General features: G+C 33.1%; 1 protein-coding gene across 1 annotated transcript; it reads left to right on the top strand.

Annotated features, from left to right (window-relative positions):
- LOC109328452 lies at positions 3356 to 7363 on the top strand. Its single transcript, XM_019561921.1, has 8 exons — positions 3356 to 4275; positions 5337 to 5370; positions 5470 to 5676; positions 6182 to 6271; positions 6354 to 6419; positions 6784 to 6875; positions 6966 to 7013; positions 7157 to 7363. The coding sequence occupies exons 1-8, from the start codon at positions 3902 to 3904 to the stop codon at positions 7272 to 7274; spliced, it is 1029 nt and encodes a 342-aa protein (XP_019417466.1). The 5' UTR covers positions 3356 to 3901; the 3' UTR covers positions 7275 to 7363.

The raw sequence follows: 15532 nt of genomic DNA, 5'->3' as shown, positions 1-15532 counted from the left end.
AGATTCGCATCTTCAACCATTCCTCAATTTCCCTTGTTGCATCTTGCATACGCGTGGATTCTGCCATCGCTTCCCAAAAAAAAGCTCTAGATACTAATTGTTGTGGTTGGATATGGAATTCAAGGCTTTCAAACAAGAAACAATGAATTCAATGGAACAAGAGTAGGAATTCCTATGATGAAGAAAGGAATTCGAATAATTCATATTATCAATACTCAAGATTTACAAGAAATTCAGTTTTAAGAGAGAATGAAGAGAAGTTTTGTAACTTTCTAAAAATGGAAGTCTATTAACGACTAACTTTTGAAAATATGCTATTTATAGCCTAACTGCATAACTACCTACTAATACAGAATTATAGAATTATCCCTATCAGGGTTGTGCTATTTTGAGATAAGTAGATTAATGGGAGAGAGAAAAAATGGTTAGAGATGAACATTGATTTTTTTTGTAAAATAGAAATTATGAAATATCCTTACTACTAAACCTATTACAACAAAAGTCTGAGGGTTAATTTTATCCAAAATTTTTGGTGCATAATGCTAACTATAATCCATCTAAAAAACTATTTACCTAGTTTAGCAAATCCCTTAATTAATATAAAATAAATGTGAAAAATAATGTTAACAAACTATTGTGAGAGTTTCATTACATCAAAATGTTTGGGTAAATGTACTTTTGAGGGGGTCACGGTATCATCAGAATTGTGAGGTGAGGAACTAGGTCACCCTTTTTGAGCAATAATCTATGTTGAATTAGTTACGTCCATCTTTTATTATGCTAATCATGTGATAGTCATGAGGACAAGATTTTTGATTTGTTTAAAAAAAATGCTTGGATATCGTACCAAAGATATCAGTTTCTTTACAATTAAAATAATACTATTCTTCTTATGTCTTTTGCACTATTATTTGATAATATGTTCTAACCAATTAAAAATTTAACCATAGTAGATAATTTTTGTTTCCGAGGTTTGAAATAATTTCATTTAGCCATCACCTTTGTAACAACATCAGTGAAAAAACAAAACAACTTAAATATTATTTGGTGAGGAAGTAGTTAATCAGAATATAGATCTCTTTGTTATGTTTAGGTAAGAGTTGATCTTGAAGCGCTTTGGACCGCCTTGGTTGAGAACTTGAAAAGGGATATTGACAATAAAGTTTTTACTCTAGAGAGAGAATAGAGTAAGAGTGTACGAGAGTAAGTAATTCTTCGTAGGGTTCTCTCTATTTGTAGAGAGGTAGAGTGAGGTGTATTCAAATGTATGTACTGTAATCATGACAAGTTGTTTTGCTATACATTTGTCTAGACCGACAGTGCGTGCTTTAATCATGGTGGGCTAACTAGATGTGCCTATATCCAAATTGACCTAAGTGCTTTAATCGTAGAATGCCTCTCCACTTTACTTTTGTCAGATTGTCATTCCACAAACTTGACTTACCTCTATCATATGGAGAAGGATAACCTGCATTACTCATGTGACACTGTCACTCGTGCATAAGAGTTTCTCGTGTAGAGAAGGATAACCTGCGTTGCTCATACTACATGGTTTGTCATGTAGCAGAGTTTCACTACCTTGAAATGTTGACTTAGCCATATCTTATTGTTATCTTTCTTTGCTATAGCTAGGTCAACCATATTAGCATGATCAATAGTTACATAAGCCATATCTTATTGTTATCTTTCTTTGCTATAGCTAGGTCAACCATATTAGCATGATCAATAGTTACATAAGCCATATCTTATTGTTATCTTTCTTTGCTATAGCTAGGTCAACCATATTAGCATGATCAATAGTTACATAAGCCATATCTTATTGTTATCTTTCTTTGCTATAGCTAGGTCAACCATATTAGCATGATCAATAGTTACATAAGCCATATCTTTTATATATATATAGCCTCCAATTTCTCATCTAATGTGTGGAAATATATCTTATACTTATTTAGCTTCTGACATAATTTTATTTCTTCTCCATATGTTAAAAGTTAATCTAAAAAAGAACCATAGATTACATAACTTTTAATTTCAGAGCTAGTTAAAGAATTACACAAGTGGATTTAATGCTCCAAAAATCTTTAAAGTATTTCTTTGAACACATATGTTCCTTCATCTAGAGATGCTGAACTAAGGATCATAAAATTGCGATATCATGCTGGTCACCACTTATTCTTGTTCCAATTGCAAAGGTGGTCTCAACCGTGGGCCCCATTCAATGTCCCAAAAGCATAAATAGTTAAATACCCTTATGCTTTAACTAAAACACATCTCATCATGGTTGCTCTTTTACATTCTTAACAACCTTGAATCATTTCCCATATCATCCTTTGCATATTGCAATTATTTACATCCAATAATGTGAGCCCCATTTTGATGAATCATTGCATCAACCATAATGTTTCCTATCATTATTCAGAAACCTTAAACTTTAGTATCTGGTTAAACATCTTTGAGTGCGAGTATATGAAAAAAAAGTTAATAGTTGTTATTCTACTCTTAAATTTACGAGTTTAATATATATGCGCTATTTTTATACCATCTATCTATTATTCATCATTTATTTGTAACATATTTATCTAAGAATTAATAAAAATGATTACATAAATAATAATGATAAATTGATCATATAAAAAACTCATACACTTCCATATATATATATATCATACTCCAAATTAATGGCATGAATGTTTTAGTTGAAAGTTTTTTAAGTAATTATTAAAAGGATTAAAAGTTAATCAACTACATAGCTTCTTTGATTTAACCTTTTTTGTTAATCTCTTTTCTTATCCCTGCCTTCTTCCTTTATGAGCTACTAAGGACTCATACAAGACAACTATTCTTGGAATACATGAAGCATATCCACTACATAATCCAAATACAATTGTACTATGTCTCTCTGGTCCCTTTCCTCTCTGTCCTTCTTTCTATCATATTTTTAGATAAGAGTAAAAATAAGATTTACAATCCTAGAAAATCCCACAACAAACATGCATGTCCTTTGTGATTTATTTAAGAGTAAATATTTATTTTAGCTATTGTGTTTTTTAACCTTATTATCTTGATCTTTAAAAATTAAAAAAAAAAAAAACTAGAAGAGTTCCCAAATTTTTTTTAATATGAGTCAAATTTGTCTCATTGTAAAACACGTTAAAGAAGTCTAATTTAACCCATATATGAAATTTTTGGAAACTATTTTGAGTTTTCAATTTCCGAAGAATAAACTGGTAAGATAAAAAAACATAAATGATTGAAATGAATATTTACTCTTTGTTTAACATAAAAAAAATTGACTGGGATATGTGAGGACTAATTAGAAAAGCTAAAGATGGAGAAGCTTGTGCTCAAAGCATACTATCCTATACGCAAAAGCAATGAACCAAAAGCATCTTATGTTCTAGTACCTCTACATTCCCTTGTTTTCCCTTGCAAGTTTCAACTTTTTTCCTTGCTTAAGAGTTTATGTAACACTTTATTTCACACCCTTTATAGACCAATTAATCTACTATTAAATCTGTCGGTGTATCTTTCTGTGCAATAAATACACCTAAAGTTTGGAATATATACTTATTCCAAACCATTAATGTGGTCAAAATGGATTAAGAATTTCAACATTTTAGTTCTTCATAGCTCAAATTTTTTGCCCCGTTCCTATTTTGCAGTGCATGAAAAACCAACCTGAGTACTTCTCCCATTGAGTTCATCTTTTATTCTATATGATTAGACCCATTTCACTAGTTTTTATTTTTTCTCTCTAGGCTCTTTAGTTTTAAGAGATCAATAATAGAAAATATTCACTTTGTTCAAACAATAGTTGTTTTTTCCCAACATTTTCTTCGCTCATCCTATACCATTTAACTTAGACAAATCTGAAAAGGAAAATAATAAGTAAAGTAACTCAATGGTTTCTCTAACAAGCTATTCCACAGGTTCATGGCAACCAACCATGACTGCTAAGACAAACATGCAGAGTTATTGGCTAAATTGGAGGTTTTTGGTTTGTGCTATTTGGGTCATTGTTACAATAGTCCTATCATTTTTGCTTATTTGGAAGTATGAACATTTAAGAAGAAAGCATGCAAGAAATGGAAGTAGGGAAAGGAGCCAAGAGGTAGAAGCAATTTTGTATGATCATGAAACTTGGAGGCCTTGCTTAAAAGGAATTCATCCTGCTTGGCTTTTTGCTTTTAGAGTTGTTGCATTTTTTGTGCTTTTGGTGCTTCTCATAGTCAATGGTAATGTTGATGGAGGAAGCATTCTTTACTATTACACTCAGTAAGTTCTCATTCCTTTTCTTAATCAATTTTATTCAAAATTTGGTTGCTTCCGAAGGAACATTATGCAGGTTATGGTTGGATGAGTTAGCTATGACAATGTTTTAAATTGCGATTGCAGTCACTACGATTGCAGTCATTGTGGCCGTCGCGATGTGGATTGCGGCTATTGCGGTGTGAATTATATTGTGATTAAACAAATATTTTGGAATTCGATGCGAGTTTATGTAGCCCAAATGCGGATGCATTATGGTCTAATGCAGTCGCATCATTGTGATTCAGTATGACGCAGTTGCAGTGGTCACCACAATTGCAATATTGCAGCTACATCATGTGATGTGGTCCGCAATTTGAAACACTTGCTATGACTACAAAAAATTTAGAAGTCAAAGTTTCTCACATGTATAGCTTTTGAAAAAAAAATATTTGTTGTTTAACTTGGTTCCCTATAATTAAGTATTATTCTTCTTTGGCCTGCTCAATGAAGCAAAAAGAAACATGTGAAGAAACAAAGATTTGGAAGGATATTAAGTTTTAAGCTGAGTGAATTTCAAACAATAATGAAGATAGCAGTTTTTTCAGCTGGAGGGATTTGTTGTATACCATTGAATTTGTCCTTCTCTGCTCTAATAAGAGATAAGCCTATATATTCATTGTGATTAATCACTTGTGAATTTAGTTAGATAGGACTCAATTTAAACATTTCTTAAAAGAAAATAATGCATTGTCTGATTTATGATGCTAGTTTAAGCATCTAGTCAACCACCATTTTTTTTTAGTATAACTAATGATATCCCCTCACCCTACGATAAAGAATTAATCTCTTTCGGGGTGTGTATCTACCCCTCCCAACAACTATTATTCCTATAAATCAAACCCTTAACCTTTTGGTCTATCAGAAGATTCCATTAGGGCCTTAACTACTAAACCAACAATTTGTTGGTAGTCAACCAGCATTTTTGAGTAATCACTAGAAGCCTATCTCGGTACCTACTGAATTAATTGTGCAATCTCTACATTTTTATGCTATTTATTAATTGTTTTCTTGTGTTCTCTGAACAGATGGACTTTTATTTCAATCACAATTTACTTTGGGGTAAGTATGAAAGGCCTAATATCTGATTTTTTTTGTACTTATGCTACTCATTTCATTTATCTAGTATGTACTTTTTCATCTACTTGTTTGATTTTTTAGCTTGGATCTTTGCTCTCCATTTATGGATGTTACCAACATCATAAAAAAGCCACTGGTGATAAGGTTGAGAATGTGGATGGAGATGCTGAGTTAGGAACATATGGTTCTAATGCAAACAACCAAGAGAAAAGTTTGGGAGCCACAGAAGATGATCTTGTTCACCAATATGCAGGCACTTGGGGTTATATCTTTCAAATAATGTTCCAGGTACATTTAACTACCAGGATGATTTTTTCCTCTGAATTCTTCAAACTTATCATTGATGAGCTCAACTATTAGTACATTGTGCTCTTATTTTCAACTTAAGATCTGAGTAATTAGATCAGCATGCTGCTTTTCCCACATAATATAGTAATTTGCTACATGTTCGTGGTTTAAATTGCAATTGCGCAGTTATTGTAGCCTGCGAATTATTTTATGATTAAAAAAATATTTTTGAATTTGATGCAGTTAGATGCACCTTGATGTGATCTAATGCGGTTGTGTTGTAGTCTAACGGAGTTGTATCATTGTAATTCGGTGTTACACGATAATTATAGTATGATACGGTTGTGGCGATCACCACAATTGTAATATTGTAGCAGCATCATATGATGCATGCAATTTGAATCACTGCATGTCTTTTTCTGAGTTTTATTTTTATAAAAGTGGTGGCTAGAATAGCTTTTCCATTGACCACATTCTTGATTTTTGTTTCTTCAATTGTGAATAGATGAATGCAGGTGCTGTGATGCTCACTGACTGTGTCTTTTGGTTCATAATGGTTCCATTTCTAACCATCAAAGATTACAACCTAAATTATGTAAGTATCATTTAGCACCTATGTTACTATGTCTTACAAAAGCCTTCAATGCTAATCCATATGTTAAATTCCCCTGTGGCAGTTGGTAGTCCTTATGCACACAATAAATGCAGCTTTCCTTATAGGAGACACAGTTTTAAATTCTCTGGTGAGTATGAGTTTATTTCATTTAGTGTCTATTTGCGAGTTGAGTTTCGGATAAGAATGAAAATAAAGACTTCAAAGTCATCTTACAAGTGTATCATGACTCTGAATCCTTCATTTTCCTTTCCTCCCTCTCTGAAAATCAACTTGCAAACATATCCTTAGCATTTGTTTCGGAGTTGGATTTTGGAGGGAAATGAAGTGAAAAGAAAGGTTTAAGAGTCATGTCACAAGTGTATTTCATGACTCCCAAACCTTTTCTTTCCCTTCTTTCCCCTCCAAAATCTCACTCCCAAACAAGCCCTTACTTTCTATTCTAATGCTTATTATGTATCTGAAAATTCTTACCCTTACATTTCCCTCTTTAGAGGTTCCCTTGGTTTCGCATAGGATATTTTTACCTATGGACAGCGACATATGTGACTTTCCAATGGATTGTTCATGCTTGTATTAATATCTGGTATATGTCTTCATTTTTATCTTGGCTAAATTCCTATTAAAACATGTCATACATAAATTTCTAATGTAAGTTTCTTTTGGGGGAAAATAGGTGGCCATATCCATTTCTTGATTTGTCATCCCGGTTTGCTCCACTATGGTATGGAATTTTTTTCTTCTGATATTCTATAAAATTGGTTAATCTTTCTAATAAGAAATTTTATTTTTCTCCAATTCCCATTCTAAAATTTCCCTCTCTGATTTTACTGACCGTTTTTTCTATGACCTTATTTTGATTTCTAGGTACCTTATAGTGGGATGTTTGCATATTCCTTGCTATGGTATTTTCACTTTGGTGATGAAGCTGAAACATTATGTGTTGTCAACTTGGTACCCAGACTCATATCAATGTGTTAGATGACTTCGGATTAGGACTAAACTAGGTTGGATTCTCTGAAGAACACTTATTTTAGCATAAAAAGATGGAAGAGAAGGAAGAGGGGAATAGGTCATTATATATACTAAAGAGTTGTCAAGTGCAGATAGACATTCACTTCAGAAGGATTATTTTGCAAGTGCAGAGATTATTTCGAGGATTTTCACCTTGATCTCATAGTTACTAAGCAAAACATTTCATGTTGCATCAAAGTCACTTTATCATATATACTATATAAGTATAAATATATAATCTTTTTGTTTTTCAAATATTAGCAGTTGAAAAGGCAATGGGAATTAGGCTTATTTTCTGCAACACTTCTCAATGAGATGTCATTAGTTTTGAATTATATTGACTAATTTGTACTGATTCTCGAATCATCCTTTAGTTTCACTCTGTTCTTAAGTACTTGTACTTTTGAAAACTTATTTTGTTGTAAAATATTTGTCACTTTTGAAGAATCAAGAAATTAGTTATTGCATGTGCCATATATTCACTTATAAAGTACCAAGAATCACGAAGACAGTTTTTATACTTAGTAAAAATAATCACATCCACTTCGGTGAGACACAAGACCTGTGTTCTATATGGGGTTGGGGTGGACTTAGGATTACATATGTACAAGTTGCATTAAATGTTATTAAATTTGGCTTAGACTGATTGGTCTACCCTAGAACAAATACTTAAGTAATCTCAGCCATTCATCCAATCGGCCATGAACTAAAATCAATCAATTTATTAAAAAACGTTAAAATGATGTCATTTTGAGAGGAAAAAGGTTCTATTATTTCAAATTATTTGTAGTTATGTTTGTCGTTGTTAACTATCCATTACACTTCAAGGTTTTTAAGTCAACAACCACCTCATTTTGTTTTTTAGTATTAAAGTTCAACATGAATATTTGTTTTTCTAATCAGTTTAATGTGTACAAATTTACACTAAAAATATGACATGTGTTATATTTAATTATTTTTTATACAAATATTTCTAAAAGTAAATAAAATAGTACAAAAGTTATACTTTTATTAGTGAGAGAAAATAAATTATCTTATGGGATGAAGAGATACTTTATTCTCAATAATAAAAAGAAAGCGTTGGAAATTCCAAATGTGATTAAACATCTGGCTAAATGAAGTCCTACATTCGTGAATAACATATAAGTAACATAAGTTATAGGTCTAATATCTTAAGGTTTTGGACCGAGATGTAGTGTCAAATCCACTTATAAAATACTTTGCTTAGCCCATTAGAAGACATGTCATTGCTTTGATCCCCCCATTAAAAGTAGTATCAAAGCTATTAGTTTGATTGGAACGAATATATTGCATACGATGATTATTTGTGGACCCATATGTGGAGTCCCTTTGGGCTTGTGTCAAAAGTCATCCTTACAATATAAACATATAAATAAACTTTTGGAGCAGGCTGAGCTGCCACACCTAGGGAAGATTATTGAGAAATCCAAGTATGAATAAATATATGTATAAAAAACATTCCATATCAGTTAATTATCAATAAGTTGAAGTGTATATAAGTGATAATACCCATAGTAATAAGAACCCACCAAGGCCCATCAATGAAGAAGAGTTAAGTGGGCTAGGAGGGCCCACGACCTGGTCCAAAACCAAGAAGGCACATCAAACTCTCAATCAACTAGTAGGAGAAGTGGTAAACAAAGGCCAACAAAGAGACCAAGCCCATTCATTGCATAATCCTTGAGGAAGAAGCCCAAGTTGGCCACGGCCAAGGAGGGATTGAATGAGGCATGTGAGAGTTCTAATTAATAAGTGGGGGATTATCATGCCCACATGTAGTTTAGAATTTAATTCTTTTTCCTTATTTGTCAAACAATAACTATTTGCCTTTTTGGGCTTTAAGTGGCCAAACTTCTAGTTGTAATAAATGGTATTAGGAATCATGTAATCCAGGTACAAGATATGTGTTAAAGGAGGCATCAATACCTTCCTTTCTTGGAAAAGGACGTGCAAATCAAGGAAAGCCTTTACTTGTTGGTCAAGCCGTGCATCCACCTTTGAAAGGCCATGAAGATACAATGAAGTCTTACCTATTTTGGAAGAGCACGTGGGGATCTTCTAAGGCAAATACCAAGGGCTCATCAAACCATAGAATTTGTTTCCTAATACAAACAAATCAGATTGGAATGCCATCAAGGAGGTCCAAAACTTTCCTTATGTGAGGATGGCGTGTAAATGCAAGGGAATCCATTCAAAAACTTTCCTTATTCAAGATTAACACATGTGGGAATTAGGCCAAGGCAATCAGAATTCAAATTTTCTCCAAATCATGAAGATAATGACAAGCTTTAAAAACTTACCAAATTGAGATTCACACATGTGGGAATTCGGCCAAGACAACTACAACACCCAAGGCAACCGAATTCTCCCATTAAGAGGGCTTGGCACACGTTTTCTTTGAGGAAGGAACAAAAAGAAAGTAGCCAGCCAAGAACAACCTCATATGGAAAGAATTTCATGAGCATTAATCTTCATCAAGTGCTCCACACGTTTTTTATTTGAATCAATACGGTAGTTGAATGAAAATCAATGTAATTTACTCACTCATTCATGCTGAATCAAGGCTTGGCCTATATGTAACCGAATTGCCTTATGAATAAAACAATTTGGATTTTAGTTGGATAATTCCCATTGCCAATCGAGATTTCTCCTAGTTTTTTGGTTGAACCAAGGCCCTTTTCTTATCAAGGTTCCTTTCTTTGTGGCGAAATTCCTTAGGCTTATCAAGCATCCAGCTTGTGGCGCCTCCACCCTTCAACCTTCTCCAAGTTCTCTTATCTTCCTCAACACCTTAAGACCACGACCAAATAACCATACACAACCCTTCCCATTTAACAAAAACTCAACCAGCCAACAAAACACCCAAAAATCATATCATACATACCCAAAAACCCACGGCCAAATCACTACCCAAATACAACACACTTCGCCTTTAATCAAACCCAAAAATCCCAAGACCAAATACATTCCCTAAACAACCAAAGACAATCCCAACGTCACTCATAGTCCACGACCAAAAGAATCCCCCAAATCAAAATCAACCAAAAATTAACAAGTTTCAAAGTGCAAATCACAATTACATCTCAAAGGGACTTACATTCAAGAACGATCAACAAACAATTCAGAATCCTCCCAAAAGGGATTCTATCACATATATATAATGTCTTAAGATTTTTGTTAAAGATGTGATATCTCACTTGTAGGTAACTATTTACTCTTCTCACGCCTTAACGATAGTAGAAATGTCTGGTGGTTGGAGGCTTCCCGGTCACTAGTCACAACAAATAGTATGAGAGTCATTGATTCAGTTAAAAAAATATGATATATTCAAGTGTGAAGTCTTACAAAAGAGGAAGAGATTGTTAAGTATATTCAAGTATGAAGTCTCATATTATATAGAATGAGATAAAGGAAAGAGTTTAGAAGTAGAAAACCATGAAATTATTGTGTTAAAGTTTTGTTCAAGATATAGTTTCTCACTTATATATAGATCTTTACTTTTCCCATAACTAAATAACAATAGAACTTTTAGTGCTTGGAGACTCCATGTTAGAAGGTCTTCATTAAGAAATTAAATTTACATGATTTATTAACTATTTTTAATGTTAATTTTCTTCTTGTTGTTTCTTAAGTAATAATTAGAATTTTTTTTTACAAATAGCTAACAAAAATTTGGGTGTTGCACACTTACTATATAATTAGAAATGAGAAAAAAAAATTCTCAGGTTAAGAATATAAACAAAGTATATTTTTTTAATAAAAATTATTTTTGAATTTAAGCTGATCCAAGTCTGACTTTATGTGGTTACTTTACAATCTCATATCATGGTAATTGGAAAATCAATTAATGAAATATCGAATCAGATTGTTATAAACAAGTATAAAGAGTTATTGTATTCTTATGGATTTGAAGCAATATTAGTTTGTTCGACAACAATTATGGTCTTACATTAAGAGTTTTTTGATAAGTGATTTTGATTTTGATTTTGGAATTAAGCAACTAAAAACTAAAATAAAGATTAGATATGATAAAAATCATTGAAATTGGATTTCACTACTTAATCTTTCAAAATCTAAATGATTTAACTCATAAAACTATATATTCTTTGGTTTCCTTGAATGATTAATAAAGTAACTTGTAATTATTAGATTAACTCCATTTCAGGAATTAAACCCACTAGATGATATATTGTAGTTAAGACTCAAACATGTGATTTCCAACAATACATTCAAAAGAGTATTTTTCATATTTTTTGATTTGACCATTCACGTTGAAGGTACACATGTCAGGTACATTATACCTAATAATCATCTCAATCTATGGATGAATATGGTGTCACAATGTTTGTGAGACTGCTATGGTTTTAATTCTCAATATTGTTTATTCCAAAATATACCTAAGCATAAAATATTAATTATGAGACATTGATAATTAATTAATTGCATACATAAACAAATTATAATCAAGTTGAGTCAATTAACTTCAAATGTAATCAAGTAGAGTCAAATAACTACAAGTGAAATCAATTAGAGTCGAAATTTGTTAGCAAAGGATATGTAAAAATGTGTAAATTTAATACTCATTAACACTCCACAACTTAGAACTTTGTTTGTCCTTAAATAGAAATCCAAGTTAAAGCATCACAAACATACTTGGAAGTAAATTAAATGAAGATTCAAGTTCACTGTATAATGAGCATGATTAAACATTAATTAAGTTAATATTCCTCAAACATTTTTTCAAGAAGCTAAAACAATGAAATGTATGATTCAAGGATAAAAACGGTATCCACAAATGAAAACATAATATAATTCAACTGCATAATCATAATGAGAATTTATAAACGAACAATCTATTGTTAATCAATCAGAAACACAATCTCTCAACCAATGTTTATGTCTATCTCTCATAAAGGACACATATCTCTTATTTTGCGCATTGAATTGACCAAAATCACTTTCAATAAACAATCATTTGTAATAAATATGTAACATGGATCGCTTAGGTTGTAATAAGGTTATAATTTAGTTGACCTTCAAATAATACGATTTTTCTCGATAAACAAAAACTCTAGCGGTTAAGGAAGCAAATACACCACAAAATTATAATTTATCCTTTGTACATAATTGTATCATGCTCAACTCCTTTTTGTAATACAACCACAAATCTCCACCCTTTTATTTTATTATTGCACCATCATTCATCTTCTTCCTTATCTTATGAGGTTTTTAATTTCACATACACAATGAGGAATTGATGGTTCATAATCTACACCTTTATAACTAATTTGCTTTTATTCCATTTTTTCAATCATTTGACTTTCTCTCCTCAACTTCAAAATAATCAAAGCAAACAAGAATAGTCTTTTATCCTATTAGAATCGGGAGGTTTATGGCTTAAGGGTTGTATTCGAAAAAATAAACTTCTAGTTTTGATTGGGTTATCAAATAATAATTTTATTTGGTAGGTTGTTTGGCTAAGTGGTTTATGTTAGAATTTCTATAATTATGTTATGACCATTATGTAATTAGCCAAAATATAAAATGATCTTCAGTAATTTAATCTGGTGGCTAAGGGCATATGTGTCATGAAATAATATAAGTGTAGATACATTCAGACAACTTCTGATTTGATGAAGGGACTGAATCATAATTATTGCAACTAAAGTAGTAACCACTACGGGGTTACTTTTATGGGTTATGGTCCCCATTTGTAGAGCAATGAGTTTTGGTTGAGTGGATAATGAGAATAAAGGTGTGTTATAAACAAGGACTTGTTTATAAGGCAATAACACACAACACTAAGGGAACACAATCTTACATCAAGCATTAGGTTCACTCTCAAGCTCTTGGCTTTCTCATTCCCCTCTAGAGAAGCATAAGGAAAACCTTTCAGCGCTCTAACATATGGAAGTTCAGCACACTCTCATACCTTCGAGATTCCGAAATGGCTTAACAAGGTATGTTCTTCTTCTTCACCATGAAATCACTTGGGGTTTCTTCGGTTTGGGTCATGGTCGTTCCATATGGGTTTGTGTATGGGCATAAACATTAGGTTATCGGAACGAAGTCATGACCATAAGGACTTCCGCATTCAATCTAAGGATTATTGTCGGAGAAATTCTCCAACAAGTGGTATCAGAGCCACCCCAATTTGATTCATGAGTGAAATTAGGGTTCTTGCTTTTCTTCCCCAAAATCTGGATTGATTTAGGGTTTTGGGTTTTGTTTATGCCATGGATCGATTAGGATAGACATTCATGCTTTTTCATATGAATAAAGATAGATTTGAAATGAATGAATGTTGTTCTTCTGCTGTTTTCTTGATTTTTGGGTATTTTTCGAAGAACAGCGATGCAGAAATCGCATTGTTCGTGTTCTGTCGTAATGCTCTCACTCAAGCGAGAGTGTCTCGCCCAAGCGAGAGTCTCTCGCTCGAGCGAGAGTGGCTCGCCCAAGCGAGAACTAAACAGAAGCATTGGCTTCTATTGCACTTAAACGAGAAGATCCTCGCCCAAGCGACAGCTCGCCCAAGCGAGTGTATGGGCGACATAAGGCTCGCTCAAGCGAGAATGTCTCGCTCAAGTGAGAGCCAAACAGAAGCATTGACTTCTATTGTGCTCAAGCGAGAGTACGATAAAGTTTATGGGGCTTTGGTATCATTGTGCATTGGTTTTAATTGTTATATGGTTGTCCATTAAGGTTGTCTGCTATTTTAAGTGAGCCAATTAAAGTGAAATGTCGCCAAAGTGACCTCTCTCATGGATATAACTCATAAGGAATATTAGATGTAAGTGTGTATGATTATTCATGCAAGTATTAGTTGGCCCAAAGGAAAGTTAATATTTGGCCGAAGATCATACACACCTGTGATGATAAACATGTTATAATTCTAAAGTTTTTTGATACATGTGACTAATGAATCAATCCAAAGAGGGATTCATCATTTGACATGCCTTATTATGAATGTTTGATCATTACAACAAGAGTACCACTTGCAGTTAATATCACTGTCCAAAGACTTGATATTAATGTTGCACTAGGTATCTTGATTTGGACATACTATTGTTTAATGCATATTGATAATTTAAGTTGTGAGTATATTTTAATACTTTGTCTTTTGTCTGAATCAGCTACGTCAATTGCTTCTACATCTGCGAATTTGAATTCAGTTCTGGTCCTTAATGATGAAAATTTTAAGGATTAGAAAGAGAACATGAAAATCGTTCTTGGCTACATGGATCTGGACTATGCATTAAGGGTAGAGCAACCCCCTTCTCCTACAGAATCCAGTGCCTCTGAAGAGGGGAAGGATTATGAGAACTAGGATCGCTCTAATCGCATGAGTCTGATGATCATTAAGTGCGGCATTCCAGAGGTCTTTATGGGTACTATCTCGGATGAGATAAACAGTGCCAAAGCTTTTCTTGCTGAGATTGAAAAACGCTTTGCAAAGAGCGATAAGGCGGAAACAAGTACTCTGTTACAAAACTTGATTTCCATGAGGTATCAAGGCAAGGGAAACATAAGGGAATACATTATGGGAATGTCCAATATTGCTTCAAAACTTAAGGCCCTCAAGCTTGAGATGTCGGAAGACTTACTCATACATTTGGTCTTGCTTTCCATTCCTGCACAATTCAGTCAGTTCAAGATTTCTTATAACTGTCAATGGGAGAAATGGACTCTAAATGAGCTCATTTCATTTTGTGTGCAAGAAGAGGAAAGACTAAAGCGAGAAAGGACTGAAAGTGCCCATTATGTTACTACCTCTAAAGACAAGGGCAAAAGGAAAATCATTTTAGAGCCCAAGAATGAAGCTGCTAAGGGTTCAGTGCAAAAGAAACAGAAGCAGGATGATGTCTGTTTCTTTTGCAAAGCAACTAGACATCAAAAGAAGAAATGTGTAAAGTGTCACGCCTGGCGTGCTAAGAAATGTACATTTCTTGCTTTGGTCTGTTCTGAGGTCAATTTAGCTTCAGTACATGGAAACACCTAGTGGTTAGACTCCGGTTCAACTTCTAACATCAGTGTTTCAATGCAGGGTTGCCTGAACTACCGAAAGCCTAATCATGTTGAAAGATACATCTACATTGGCAATGGAAAATCGGTAGAAGTGGAAGCTATAGGGCATTTTAGATTGTTATTATGTACTGGTTTTTATTTGGATTTGAAAGACACTTTTGTTGTACCGTCTTTTAGACGAAA

This window comes from Lupinus angustifolius, chromosome LG15, assembly GCF_001865875.1.
Source record: "Lupinus angustifolius cultivar Tanjil chromosome LG15, LupAngTanjil_v1.0, whole genome shotgun sequence".
In the NCBI taxonomy this organism is placed as follows: Eukaryota; Viridiplantae; Streptophyta; class Magnoliopsida; order Fabales; family Fabaceae; genus Lupinus; species Lupinus angustifolius.
This window is presented reverse-complemented; position numbering and strand designations above follow the sequence as displayed.